At 45.5% G+C, this 14,739-nt stretch overlaps 1 protein-coding gene across 5 annotated transcripts in view; it reads left to right on the top strand.

The window, feature by feature from the left end:
- GRM5 (glutamate metabotropic receptor 5) overlaps nt 1-14,739 on the top strand; it is a 291,461-nt gene that overhangs the window by 249,335 nt on the left and 27,387 nt on the right. For 2 of the 5 annotated variants that reach the window (XM_082219006.1, XM_082219007.1), the window contains exon 9: nt 477-577. The exons of the other annotated variants lie outside the window; for them this stretch is intronic. In XM_082219006.1, the coding sequence (XP_082075132.1) occupies nt 477-576 (100 nt within the window). In that variant the 3' untranslated portion in view covers nt 577. The remainder of the gene's footprint in view (nt 1-476; nt 578-14,739) is intronic. 5 annotated transcript variants of the gene reach the window in all.

Raw genomic sequence — 14,739 nt, 5'->3', positions numbered from 1 at the left:
ATCCAAAACTCATTCAGCAGCAGGTTTGCTGCTGCTCTTCCTAAGCCTGGCAGAGGGAAAACAAGCCTTTAAAATAATGTTTTACTCTGAGTTGCCAGGTCATACGACTGAGCTACACAGGCTTAGGGTCCAGCTTAAATCTCCCCTTTTTGGTTCCACCCCTATCACAACCTAGAATGCCCCTTTCAACAGATTTCAGGTCAGTCAGCTGGGCCCTGGCAGAGCTCAGGTGAGCAAGTTACTCTGGTGTATCTTCAGTTGAGACAGGGTTGGGGACTTAACAGCAACAGAGCCAGAGAATTAGCCTGCTGAGCTGGAGCAGACCTTGCCGTACAATTGCACCCTTGAAAACAAAATCAGCAGGTGCCTTGATCTCAGGCACTCAGTTGCCTGTTTTCCCCTGGCTTCCCCACCCTTCGAGATGAAGCCCAGGGGGAAGATGTCACGAGGTAACTGCTCCCATGGGGCTTTTTCAGATCAGGAAACGCTGGCAGCCGTGGAGGCTGCAGAGTGCTGCAGAAATGGTTAATGGACAGGAAAAGACACGCACCACCCCCAGCCACCTTGCAGCGATAAGGTAAGCTCAACGCACAGAAATGGTAAAGAAATTTCCTAGCTTCCTCCTGACAATGTGGCAGAGCGAAAGAGGCAGGAGCCTCTTTTGCAGGAATGGGAAACTTTTCACAAAATCAGAGGACAGGTTTCGGCGCACCACTCTTTGGAAAGGCTGAAAGGCTCCCTCTCTTGGAGCAGAACTGGAGCAGGCTAGGGAAAGCTTCATCTGTTGGATGCCTGCCTGCCAAGGAACCCATTACAAAACCCTAGAGACCACTCTTCCAGAAAACAGCTGTCAGTCTGTCAAACTTTTACAACAGCAGGTGGGACAGCGTTCTATTATGTTAAATTTGGCAGATTACCTTCTCAAGCGCAGGAACGCAGACCGCTTCTTATTTAATGATCAACCTGTAAATAATTCCAAAGTATAAATCATGGGTCTGTTTGATGTTTGGCAGCCGCCTCAAGAATCCGTTCAAGCCAACACTGAAGTGACTGGAAGCCAAAACAAAATAATGCAAAAAAAAAAACCACAACAAAACAAAAAACTGGGAGGGGGCTTTGAATTGGAATGATGTGGTTATATTTAGATGGTACAGAGTGTTGTAAAGGAGTGAGTCATGCCAGTTCTTAAAGAAACATGTAGTTTAAGTCACGCCAGGGCATAGAAGAACCTCTATCATTAGTACAATGCTCTTTTGATGCTAATTGGTGGCCCGGCCACGTTGCTTCAAAGGCTTGTCAAAGAGATAGCGCCAGGGCTCCTTTCAGAAGTTGGCATGTTGTCAGGCTGAGAATGAGAGCGAACAAAAGCAGGAAACTGAGCGCAGGTTTGCGTGGCCTTTTCTCCTTTTCCTTTCTGCGTAGGATGCAGTTTAAGGCAAGAGTCCTGTAAAGTTCTAGGGCAGCAGAGACACTGGGCCATAACAGTTGCGGTAAGGGCAAGACTTGACCTAGTGGCGAGAGAGAGAGAGAGCCCACTAGGAATGCATGGCTATCCCTCAGTTCCATTCAAAAAATGACTGGAGGGCTTGCAAACATTGCCTTTGACTATGTGGGGAAATCTCAAAGGCTTTGTCGAATGTTCTTGAACCCCCGAGTTGCCTCACTCAACTGAGCTGAAGACTTTGCAGCCCAGAATCAAGGCTTCTGACAGTAATATCAGCATTTTTTTTTTTTTTGTTTCTCTGGCTGACGGTTCATCAGATCCATAGGTAAATGGGGCAGAGGACCAGCTAGGGTTTGGGGGTATGAACAGAAGAAGCCTGCTTACAGCACGTTGTGCTCACCTCAATTCTGCTTGCAGTCATTTGAGTAGATGTGTTTGTTTTGAATGCTCCATCTCCCCTGAAGCCCATCTCAAACCCTCCAAGTGCCCCTATTTCCCAGTGACAATCCCAGATTTACAGAAGCCATCCCAGTTTCTGGTGTGATCCCAGAATGTCCCGCTTTTCCTTAGGACATCCCTATTTTCACCGGAGGGTACGGAATTCTGCAACTCCTTGAGCCAAGGAGATAAGTAACCTTTAGAAGACATCTAATGGCAGCCCTGTATAGGGAAGTTTTGATGTTTTATTATGGTTTCACATATGTTGGAAGCTGGCTAGAGTGGCTGGGGCAGGCAACCCAGTCAGATGGGTGGGGCATAGACTGTGCTTTCCCCACCTTCATCCGCTGCTTTCTAACTTTCCTGCAGTTCTTAAGGGTCATCACCCATACAACTCCCCACCCCGGCAACAACACACCTTCTGTGCTGAAAAACATCCGATGGAAAAAGCCAGGGGGCTTTCCTATGAAGGACCCTGGTCTGGTTACTATGCCTGTGACTTTTCCTTCCCTCTCCCTCCCTCCCTCTGTTTGTTAAGGGTCTCAATTACAGCCCCTGAATTAGCCAGGGCTGCAGTCTTGAGTTTTGCTTGCTCTCACCTGGAGAGAATAGAACTTAACCTTCTCAGCGCATGACAGCTAACATGTGGCCCTTGCAAAGGGAATGGATTTTTTTTAAAAGTGCTTTGGGAGCTTGTTCTGCTGCACTTGAGCTGTGTGCCTTTACCATTTATCAAGGATATGGGCTGACAAGTTTGCAAGCTAAATTTTGTGACCACTCAATAAAGCAATGAGTTGTTTAATTGTTCGGGTAAATCCGTTTAAGGATCTGCTAGTTGATTGAAATGATGTCCCTGATTTACTGGATAGCAACTGTATGTAGGCATAGATACGGCTGCATTTTTAATACACATACAAATATTGGACATGGTGGGCATCATTTTTGAAAAGGCCTTCTCCGTTGTGTCCGATATAAAAATGAATGGCTGTTCTTTGACCCGCAAGGACCTAAGAATCAATCATTACTAGGCATGCAGGCTATTGTTCTACCTCCACTGAGCGTATGCCTGTGAATGCTAGTTGCTGGAAATCACAAGTGGGTTTTTTTCACTCCAGTGCTGCTTGTGGGTTTCCTATAGGCATGTGGTTGGCCACTCTGAAAGCAGGATGCTGGACTAGATGGGTCCTTGGTCTGTACAAAGCAGCCTTTTTCAATGTTGAAAAACGTTGGTCTGTTGGATCAGACAAAAGGCGCATCTAGTTGTCTTGGACTGGTTGCATGTAGAGGAATGGTGGGAGGAATCAGCTGGGGAACTACCAAGGGAAGACGGCTCAGAGCCTGGGGAGACAATGGGAGAGGACTGGGAAGAGGAGATGTCAGAAGCTGAAGAGGTAACAGGGCTTAGTGAGCTGGGAGAGTCTGTGGCAGCGACAAATCCAGAATTAAGAGGCAGATGCTGAAACAGGGGAGTGAGAGGAGAGAGGCCAAGAGGCAGAGATGTGTCAGGCTGCTGAAGAGTCACAGGTGTCTCCCCCTCCTGCTGCAACAAGCTTCCCTCGCCCTTATCTCCCAGAACCAGAAGAGAGCTGAAATGAGCCGAGCAACGGCAGGCTGCAAGCAGGCGGAGTCTCTGATTGCTTGGTGAAGGCCCTGGAGAGGAGGGGACTTAGACGGCTTTGGGGAGACAGGGACTTTCAGTCTGAGCAACAGATCCATGGGGCCAGACCTACCAGAGATGAACTGCTGTGCTCATTAGGCCTGACACTTAGCCAAGTGTATGAAGTACATGTTTTGGCTAATAAAGAGTTAAGTCCAGCTTTGACAGTGTGATTTACTGCTGGTTTGTTCTAGCATTCTGTTTTCACAGTGGCCTACCAGCTGTACCTGGGAAACAAGCAAAGCATGTGTGCAATAGCAATCTTGTACTCAGAGGCATAGTGAGCAATATGCTCCTGGGAAGGACTGTAGTTCAGTGGTAGAGCTTTGAATGCATAAGGTCCCTGGTTCAAATCCCAGCATCCCTAGCCGAGGTTGGAATGTCACCTGCCTGAAACACGGAGGAGCCTTTGCCTGCCAGTGTAGACAGTGCTGAAGTAGAGGCACCAGTGGTCTGACTCAGTATAGAGCAGGGTACTCCATACCTTTGATACCAGAGGCAATACATATCTATCACAACTAGTAGTGATCGATTTGCCTTATCCTCCATGAATTTGTCTAATCCCCCCCCCTTTAAAGCCACCCAAATCTAAAACCTCACTGGCAGATAGAGTCCACAGATGTAAAATTGCCAGCGACAGCGAGGGCAAATATCCAGATCCCTGGGGATCTGAGAGTGGTGTGGCGAGGAGACAAAACTGATTTTGACAAAGCAGCACTTAATTGGTTTATAGGTGGACCGCACTGAAAATATTTAAAAGATTACAAAGACCCCTGGAATGAAGCAGCGCATTTAAAAGAAAAAAGGAAGAATCGTTTTAGAAGTATAGGTAGTGGGGGCTGCAACAAAATGTTGCAGTGTCGAGTGCACATTCCAGTCAGCCAGGCATGCACACCATTCACGAAACTCCACTGCATTCCATTCTGTTATTTTACCCTGGTTGTCTATCTTCAGTGCTGCCGCCCCCGCCTGTCAGTCAGTACTCTGCGACTACTGAGCATGCTTAGTCCCCACCTGACTGAGAAATGCTCCTACCTTGCTGGGCTCTCCCAGTTATGGTTTCATTCAAAAGAGTTTTAATGTGCTTCTTCAAATCTTGGCATTGCTCTGGTCTATCCGATACTTCCCTCTTCTGCAAAGATAGTGCTATTTAGGCTACATCAGCAACATTTATTCATTTAACAAAATTTATATGCCACTTGATTGTAGACAAACCTCTAAGTGGTGTACAAGAAATGATGTCATAAATAAAAACAGCTAGAAACAGCTGGAGGAATTTGAAGATAATTAAAACCACCAAAGAAAAAGATTAAAGCATGCCAGTATCCAAGTGCCTGGTTAAGTTTGCCTAAAGAAAAATATTATTTAGCAGGCACTGGCAAGAGAACAGCGAAGGCTTCTGCCTGCTGTCAATAAGCAGGGAGTTCCAAAGGTGGGTGCTGTCACACTAAAAAGTTATGGAATCATAAAATGGTAGCATTGGAAGGGATCCTGCAACGCAGGAAATCTCAACTAAAGCGGAACAAATATTATGTGGTACCTGTAACAGTTCTGCAGATCAAAGTGGCTGAGTGAGCACATATGGGGTAAGATGATACTGCAAGTAAGAAGAGTTTGGATTTGATATCCCGCTTTATCACTACCCGAAGGAGTCTCAAAGCGGCTAACTTTCTCCTTTCCCTTCCTCCCCCACAACAAACACTCTGTGAGGTGAGTGGGGCTGAGAGACTTCAGAGAAATGTGACTAGCCCAAGGTCACCCAGCAGATGCATGTGGAGGAGTGGGGAAGCGAACCTGGTTCACCAGATTATGAGTTCACTGCTCTTAACCACTACACTACACTACACTACACTGGCTCTCAAGTAACTGGTCCCAAGCCATTAAGAGCTTTATATACCAATAGTAACACCTTGAACAAGGCTCAGTTAACAAATCAGCAACCAGATCTCAAAGCAGAGGTCTTATATGCTGACAGGGTCTCCCTCTCAGCAAAAGCACTGCAGTGGTGAGAGAGAGAGAGAGAGAGAGAGAGGACAAAGGCCCAGCAAGCTGAAAATTTATCCTTGCCCTGGGTGCAGGGCCAAGCACCACTATTGGTCAGTTGGTCCTGTGCCCAGGGGGAAAGCCCCCTAATTCCTGCCGCCATTGGCCAAATTGGTGGCTGGAGGACAATCCAGCCTGCAATAGGCTGGTTCACAGAGAAGGGTTTAACTGCAGTATCTGGACCAACCACAAGGGTGTCAGGAGTTCACTCGAGTAGGACTCTGGCAGAGACACATGCCTGACAGGCATGTTTCCTCCCTCCTGGTCAATCGTTCGAGAGCTTCAAAAGCTTTCTTCAGCCCAAACATCACAGCAACCGATGCCAACCAACACCGGCACACTTAGGGATCCGCAGAGTTTGCGCAACTTGCGTGACAGACCTCAGCAATTCAGCATTTTGGCTAATCTACTTTATTTACATATAAACACACACGGAGCACTACAACATGGCTCCCTCTCTCTCTAGCATCAGACAGCAAAGAGAAGAAAAACAAAGGACAATAGTCCCGCTTCACGGAACACAGTAACACGAACATCCTGTTTCCGTCACTTCCCACTTTGTGGAGTCAAAACATATACTGTCATGTGATAGACAAAAATCTCATGACTGCAATCATGGAGCAGGAATTCTAACATCGGGAAGCCCATGTAGAGGGTGTTGCAGTAATCCAATCTTGAAGTCACCAGTGCCTGAATTTCCGGGGTCAAGCTCTCCTGGTCCAGGAATGGCTGAACTGCCATACCAGACACAGTTGGGGTTGAAGTGCTTCTAGCCACTGATGTTACCTGGGCTTCTGGTGACGTCACTCACTCCTGGACATTGAAAGCAGAAGAAGTGACAAGGAATGCAGACGGTGTGGATCTCACATGCACTTTGATATCTGTTGGGGTTTCACAATTCCCTTCACAGGGAACCATGGTTCCCATTAAGTATGAAGGAGAAATTCATTTCAGCCTGCATTTAAAGTCGAACCTAACTAGGTTGCACTTTCCAGAACAATATGTCAACTGAAACAACAGCCACCCTTCAAAAAATTCACACTTCTCCAAATTTTGTGCTGCAGCAAGTAATGTGTACTAAAAAAGCATTTTTTGTTGCTTTAGTTGTGCACAATGATGCATATATATTAGTGGAAAAATATATTCATAAAGTCTTTATTATTAGGTTTTCAAAAAATGTGTACATTAGGTAAATTGCTTACAAAAATGTACATTAGGAGAAAGTCACATTAAAATGCTGGTGAATTTTCACGAGGACTTCTTTTTAAAAAAATAAATCACAAACTGATCTGAAAATGTGGAGATCCAAAATGAAGATTGGGGATATGGTGAGATCCTGAAATTGATAGCATTGATCCAACCCTCGTTCCCATTGATTGGATGAGCATTTTGTGGTTATTAGGGATATACATCCCCATCCACTCGGTTATTTGTGTTATGCACAAGTAGTTGCAGCAGCTTAAACTGGATCAGAGCCACCGCTCTCATCCAACTCTTGCAGTGTTCACCTTCCTTTGAGGATGGCTTATATTTCTCGCAGGTTGCTGTACCACAGAATCTAGGAGTGTGGAGGTTGTTTGATGGTCAGGCTCATTCATTCCGTATAGATAATTTATTTCAGGTACCTCTCTGGACAAGTTTGGTAATGTGATTAATTAAAATTAAGGGTTGCAGAGGAATAGCTGGGTTGTCTTTGTGAAATTGTGTGAAGGATATTAGATCTGAACGATTTTGATGAATTGCTCTTAAAAAAATGCTCCATCGTATAATGAATTGAGCTTCTCGTACACTATGATTACAATGGATTTTAATTTACATGCCGGAGAGTGTTCCATGGCATAGATTTGATTAAACCGTTTTTGACAGAGTGATACAAATTGTTTGGCTGAGTGAATGGAGTACACTGCTTCAAATCCAAGTTCAGAAACTTTTTTTAAAAAATGAAACTATATTGGTATATTTATCACTCTTTAATGAATTCAAGCCCTTATATACTACCTTGTTGAAATCCTTCCAACAGGTCTGGAAGGTAGTTCAGGGTTGTCACTCCCATTTTCTAAGTCAAAATTGAGAGGGTGGGGGATTGACTGAGGCTTCTCAATGAGTTCACAGTAATGATTCTTGAATCAGGAACTTTCTGAATCATAATGTGGTCTTTTTGCCACTATGTTGTTGTTTAGTCGTTTAGTTGTGTCCAACTCTTCATGACCCCATGGACCAGAGCACGCCAGGCACTCCTGTCTTCCACTGCCTCCCGCAGTTTGGTCAAACTCATGCTGGTAGCTTCGAAAACACTGTCCAACCATCTCGTCCTCTGTCATCCCCTTCTCCTTGTAGAATCATAGAATCATAGAATCATAGAGTTGGAAGAGACCACAAGGGCCATCGAGTCCAACCCCCTGCCAAGCAGGAAACACCATCAGAGCACTCCTGACATATGGTTGTCAAGCCTCTGCTTAAAGACCTCCAAAGAAGGAGACTCCACTACACTCCTTGGCAGCAAATTCCACTGTCGAACAGCTCTTACTGTCAGGAAGTTCTTCCTAATGTTTAGGTGGAATCTTCTTTCTTGTAGTTTGGATCCATTGCTCCGTGTCCGCTTCTCCGGAGCAGCAGAAAACAACCTTTCTCCCTCCTCTATGTGACATCCTTTTATATATTTGAACATGGCTATCATATCACCCCTTAACCTCCTCTTCTCCAGGCTAAACATGCCCAGCTCCCTTAGCCGTTCCTCATAAGGCATTGTTTCCAGGCCTTTGACCATTTTGGTTGCCCTCCTCTGGACACGTTCCAGTTTGTCAGTGTCCTTCTTGAATTGTGGTGCCCAGAACTGGACACAGTACTCCAGGTGTGGTCTGACCAGAGCAGAATACAGTGGCACTATTACTTCCCTTGATCTAGATGCTATACTCCTATTGATGCAGCCCAGAATTGCATTGGCTTTTTTAGCTGCCTCAATCTTTCCCAACATCAGGGTCTTTTCCAGGGAGTCTTCTCTTCTCATGAGGTGGCCAAAGTATTGGAGCCTCAGCTTCATGATCTGTCCTTCCAGTGAGCACTCAGGGCTGATTTCCTTAAGAATGGATACGTTTGATCTTATTGCAGTCCATGGGACTCTCAAGAGTCTCCTCCAGCACCATAATTCAAAAGTATCAATTCTTCAGCGATCAGCCTTCTTTATGGTCCAGCTCTCACTTCCATACATCACTACTGGGAAAGCCATAGCTTTAACTATACAGACTTTTGTTGGCAAGGTGATGTCTCTGCTTTTTAAGATGCTGTCTAGGTTTGTCATTGCTTTTCTCCCAAGAAGCAGGAGTCTTTTAATTTCATGACTGCTGTCACCATCTGCTGTGATCATACAGCCCAAGAAGGTAAAATCTCTCACTGCCTCCATTTCTTCCCCTTCTGTTTGCCAAGAGGTGATGGGACCAGTGGCCATGATCTTCGTTTTTTTGCTGTTGAGCTTCAGACCGTATTTTGAGCTCTCCTCTTTCACCCTCATTAAAAGGTTCTTTAATTCTATGCTGCACCATAATGTTCAACTGGGCATGGTGACATGTGCTCAGATGTCCCCTCCCTGCAATCTGGCCCATTGCCCTGACCCAGGCCCTGAGACTAGGCCAACCCAGGGACCACCCACCCCAGACCCAGATCAATTTGGGAGTGGGCTAATGTTTAAATAGGTTTTTTATTAAACCCTAATTAAATATATGGTATGTGGAAAGGAGAGATGCCAAGTCTCACTGTGCCTTCTAGGTCTTTTGGACTCCAGCTTCCATCAGCTCCAGCCAGCATGGTCAATGGTCAGCGATTATGGACGCAGCAGTCCAAAAGCATCTAGAAAAGACCAGGTTGGGGGAGGCTGGGCTAGCTCATCCACATCTGCTCTTGGTGGGTCTTTTGGGAATCTCAGGAAAGTGGCAGGTTTCTAAGAGCTGCTATCTGAGCTGTTCTTTGAACTAGAGGTGCCAGGAAACAGTATTTGAAATTTGCCAGGCGCATTTTGCACCTGCCAACCTAGCAGTTCGAAAGCACGTCAAATTGCAAGTAGATAAACAGGTACCACCCCGGCGGGAAGGTAAACGGCGTTTCCATGTGCTTCTCTGGTTCGCCAGAAGCGGCTTAGTCATGCTGGCCACATGACCCGGAAGCTGTACGCCGGCTCCCTCGGCCAATAAAGCGAGATGAGCGCCACAACCCCAGAGTCGGCCACGACTGGACCTAATGGTCAGGGGTCCCTTTACCTTTATTGGCCACTTAAAACCAAGTAAAGATGCCCAGGCAGCAGAATGGCGCCTGACCAGAATGGCGCCTGATGTCTCCACCATCTGGAAGTGCATGCCTAGGGGATCCCTGGATCTTGCCTGTTTTCACACACTAGCAACACATCCCGTAGAATTCTATCCATTATATTTGTAACCCTAGTTTAAAGAACCCTTTGGTGCCCAGCTTATATATCTGAGGTTCTGAAGTGAACTAGAGGCATCGTTCAAGCAAAACATGAAGTGTACCAGACAGGGAACTGTCTGATATGTCACCTAAACCAGCTTTTAGCTAAACCAGCCACTCTGTTGTGTTCTGCAAGCAAGCTATACAGTATGTTCTGATGCTGATACATTCAAACTGAAAAACACTGTATGAAGCCATTTCAATGTCTGTGCTGATCTCCTGTGAACGGGTCATAGAAACTATCTATTCTTTTTTTTGTATTTTTATCAAATCTTTATTAATTTTCACATAGACAAATATACACAAGTTACATAACATATAAAACAGAAAATGATACAAATGAATAGAAACGATGAAATAAGAAAAGATAAAGAAACAAACATAAACAAATACAATATATTACACTTACATGACAGACTAAAATATATAACTTCCAATAATTCTCATTATACCACTTATATTATCTGTATCCCTTGCACATCATATTATTTTGTTTTGTGTATGTATATATAATCCACTATTATATTTTATGTAATTCTTGGTTACCAGTATCACTCTATTTCTGCAAGTATCTTATTGTTCGTACAGTACATTTTTTAGTATTCTTTAAATATTTTCCATTCCCTATATACCTTCTGGTTTGACACTCCTCTAATTTTTCTATTTCAATTTTGCTAGTTGCAGGTATTCTATCATAAGAATTTGCCACTCTGTAATCTATTCTATAGTGACACTTTTCAGGAGGAGATACGTGCAAGACCTCTGCCTGTAGATTACCGCTTTGCAGGGAGCTGGGGAATCATTTTTTTGCTTGTGTAAAGCACAGGCGGCAGTTACACGTGATTGTCTAATTACAGCAGCTTTATTTTTAAAGGGTTACTCCCATAGATGCAACTAAACAACTAGATAATGAAATGGTACGCTTGGCTTTAAATGGGGTCTCTTGAAACTACGTGGGCGTAGGAAACTCTGTATTTCTTTCAATGCTTATTAGAGATGGGGAAGCAATGATGTCATTTGGGCTCTGCTGAAACCAGTGGAGACCTAGCCGCTGCTGATACTTCCATCAGGGGAGAGAAGCAGAGCCAAAATCTCCCTGTCATGGCACCTCCACCCCCTGCTATGAGATGCTCTATACCACCTTCCCACTCTTAGCTCTGAGATGAGTTCTGGATGGGTATTTACATAACCTCCCTGCTGCCTCCACAGGTAATATTTATCGGAATACTCCACCCCGGTGTAACCAAATATGAGGCATGTGGTGCGATGCAATTGATTTATTAAACAGAAACAATAAATGAGTACGTTTCCGAGCACAATTCAAAGTTTTGGTGCTGACCTTTAAAGCCCTAAATGGCCTCGGTCCAGTATACCTGAAGGAACGTTTCCACCCCCATTGTTCAGCCCAGACACTGAGGTCCAGCTCTGAAGGCCTTCTAGTGGTTCCCTCGCTGCGAGAAGCCAAGTTACAGGGAACCAGGTAGAGGGCCTTCTTGGTAGTGGCGCCCGCCCTGTGGAACACCCTCCCACCAGATGTCAAAGAGAAGAACAACTACCAGACTTTTAGAAGACATCTGAAGGCAGCCCTGTTTAGGGAAGCTTTCAATGTTTAATAGGTTATTGTATTTTAATATTCTGTTGGAAGCCACCCACAGATGGGCGGGGTATAAATAATAAATTATTATTATTATTAGGATTCCTTGGTGTACACCCAACTTTCTTTATCTCATATCGTAGAATTGTACGTTGGAAGGGAGCCTGGGGGTCATCTAGGTCCAACCCCCTGCAATGCAGGAATCTCAATGAAAGCATCCACAACAGATAGACAACCATCTTTTGCTGAAAATACTCCTCCACCTCCCAAGGGAGTCTGTTCCACTGTCAAACAGCTCTTGCCACCCAGCGGCGTAGCGTGAGCTGTCAGCACCCGGGGCAACGCAAGTAATTTGCGCCCCCTAACCCGGGGCAAGGCACGTAATTTGCGCCCCCCTACCCCCTAACCTGTGAGTTGCCGCTGGCGCTGCTGCCCAAACGACGCCGCTTGCCCGGAGGAGGAGGGGGGCAGAGAGGCGAGGAAAATGCAACGGCCCAGCAGCTGCAGCAGCACCGGCGGAGGCGGGGCTGTGAGGAGGGGCTGCCTGGCGCGTCCTCCGCTGCGAGCGCTGAGAGCCGCTGCCTGCCGGGCGCCTTCAGCCGGGCGCTGCGAGACATGCGGCTCCGCTACAGCCTGCGCCCGAGGCTCTTCGGCGACTCCGGAGGCAGCGAGCGCGCCCCCCCAGAAGTTGCGCCCGGTGCGGCCGGCACCCCTGGCACCCCCCACGCTACGCCACTGTTGCCACCAGAAAGTTCTACCTGATGTTTATCCAAGAAAGTTATTCCTGATGTATGTCCAAGAAAGGAGTCTCTTTTTCTTGTAACTTGAAGCTATTGATTCAGGTCCTTACCCCCCTCCCAGCACAAGAAAACAAGCTTGCTCTGTCTTCCATATGTTGGCCTTTTAGATATTTGAAGATGGCTGCCATATCGGCTCTCAGTCTCCTCTTATCTAGGCTAAACACATTACTGTATTGCAATGGCTGCTATAAAACAGATCCTATTTAAAAGACCAAGTCTGCTTCTCATCCACCATCAACTTCCACGCCATCAGTCACCTATTCCCTGACTCCACTCTCATGGTTGACTCGCCATCAGCATTCATTTTTGAAAATAAAAATAAAAATTATTGCTCAATGTCCACATAACAAATTATCAAACCATACAGCCACCTACATACCGGTAATTTAAGTGATTTGTGTAAAGTTCCCATTCCTCCTTGAAGTCACAGTTGTCTTTGTCTCACAATTTGTATGTCAATTTGGCCAGTTCTCCACAGTTCATTGCCATCAGCATTCAAACTCTCTTTCAAAGGTTCATCCAATCACCGCTCACTATGCATTTACCTTAATTCCTCTATTAATATTTATGCATATAGCATTATGTTCGAAACACCAGAACTTCATAGTCCACCCCCAACCGCAATTGGGCTGCCCTATTCTTAGGAAGGTAGCACAGGTGTGTGGGGGAGGGTGAAAGTCACAGACAGGTGCAGGGATGTGTGGGTGGCCCTTAGGTGCCATTTCTGTCCCATGATACTTCCAAGTGTGAGCAGGAAGCCTTAGCCTTCGAATTGTCTTATGACATGTGGTCCTATGGTGTCTCCATGAAGCTAAATCAGAAGACTGCTGAGCCTTTGAGAGGCTACTGTGATTTTAACCAAAAGCAGAACTGTCAACAGATCTGCTGCTTCCTGTTCAGAATGGCTGGGAGATTAATTTCCCCTGGCAGAAAGGCTTTAATTACTGTTTTCCCCTTGCTTAACTCTCCCCCCCTTTCCTTTTATAATGCAATACTGGTATTTCACTATAAAATAAAGACTAGGAGAGTAGCTCCATCCATCCCTCCCCTTTTGCAGGCAGCAGAGGTTGACTAATTAAGGGGCAATTACAGGGCAATAAATCACTTACCAGTGACAGTTGTGCATGTGTAGGTGCTCCACACAATCAAGACTCCTGGTTGTGCAGGGTGTTAGGATATTTCCGTTCCACCTTAAAAGGGAACAGGCTTTGTGAGTCAGAGTCTGCGCATGTCCTGTTCACAGGATGTTTATGTTTGCTATTGCTTTCGTTTTTCTCTCTCTGTTGGAGACACTGACGCAGGCAGTCATGTCTTTCTTTGTTCTGATCAACGCTGAATAAAGCTTGTAAATAATGCTCTCCTGAGTGCGACTTCTGCTGTCAATTATCTGCTGATAAGAGTGTGCATGAGCTCTGGAATGTGGCAAGATATTTTCTAAAAACTCATGTCGCTAATCGCTGATACTGCGTGCCTACGGGAGATCGATGGATCGTCCGGCAGACGGCTTGGGGCCATGATGGACTTTGTCTCCCTGGCAGTATCCCAACACAGGGTTCCCCATGGGGAAAGGCCGCAGCTCAGGGCTCATCCAGTCTTGTCCTTGCCCCACTGCTTTCCCCTAGAAAAAACCCTCAATATTTACTGCTGAATCAGAGCAAATGTCCATTGGGTTCTCCAGGTAGGATTCCCTGTCTGGAATTCTAGAGAGCCACGGCCAGTCACTGTAAACAATACTGAACAAGAATTTCCAATGGTGTCCATAAGGCAGGTGCAACAGAGCTACACATTTATTTGTAAGCACTCTGCAAACCACAACCCGTGCATTTTAATTTAAAGCCTTCCTCGGGGGAATAGAATTTGATGTTCTTCTTCAAAGAGAATTATCTTGGGGCATATCAACACCACAGACTTAAAACGGCTTTATTAGTTGTGCTTCTGGGAGATTCTCTAAGGATTTCCTATGGAATTGTCAATACCCTTGACCCAAACTACAAGTGATATTTGAGGGGGGTTAATGATACAGTTATGAAACTGCCACGTTACATAGATAACCCTAGATATTAAATGGATATTATTGAAAGGATTCAGAAAGAGATTTCAGGAGGAGAAGGAGGAGGAGAAAGCTAGCCTGAGAGGAAGGTTTTAAATTGAAATGTGATTTGCTTTTAATAAGAACAAACTTGAACAATTCAGTTGTTGCGATGTGTGAAGTTTGCGCACCAGCCGGCAATTCTCACCTGCAATCCTGACACTCAGTTCTAAGGGTCTTTTGATGCTAAGACCTTGCACTACAGAGTTTGGCATCCCA

This window comes from Podarcis vaucheri (assembly GCF_965113315.1).
Source record: "Podarcis vaucheri genome assembly, chromosome: 4".
NCBI classification, from domain to species: Eukaryota; Metazoa; Chordata; class Lepidosauria; order Squamata; family Lacertidae; genus Podarcis; species Podarcis vaucheri.
Note: the sequence above shows the minus strand (reverse complement) of the source record. Positions and strands in the feature narration are given on the sequence as shown.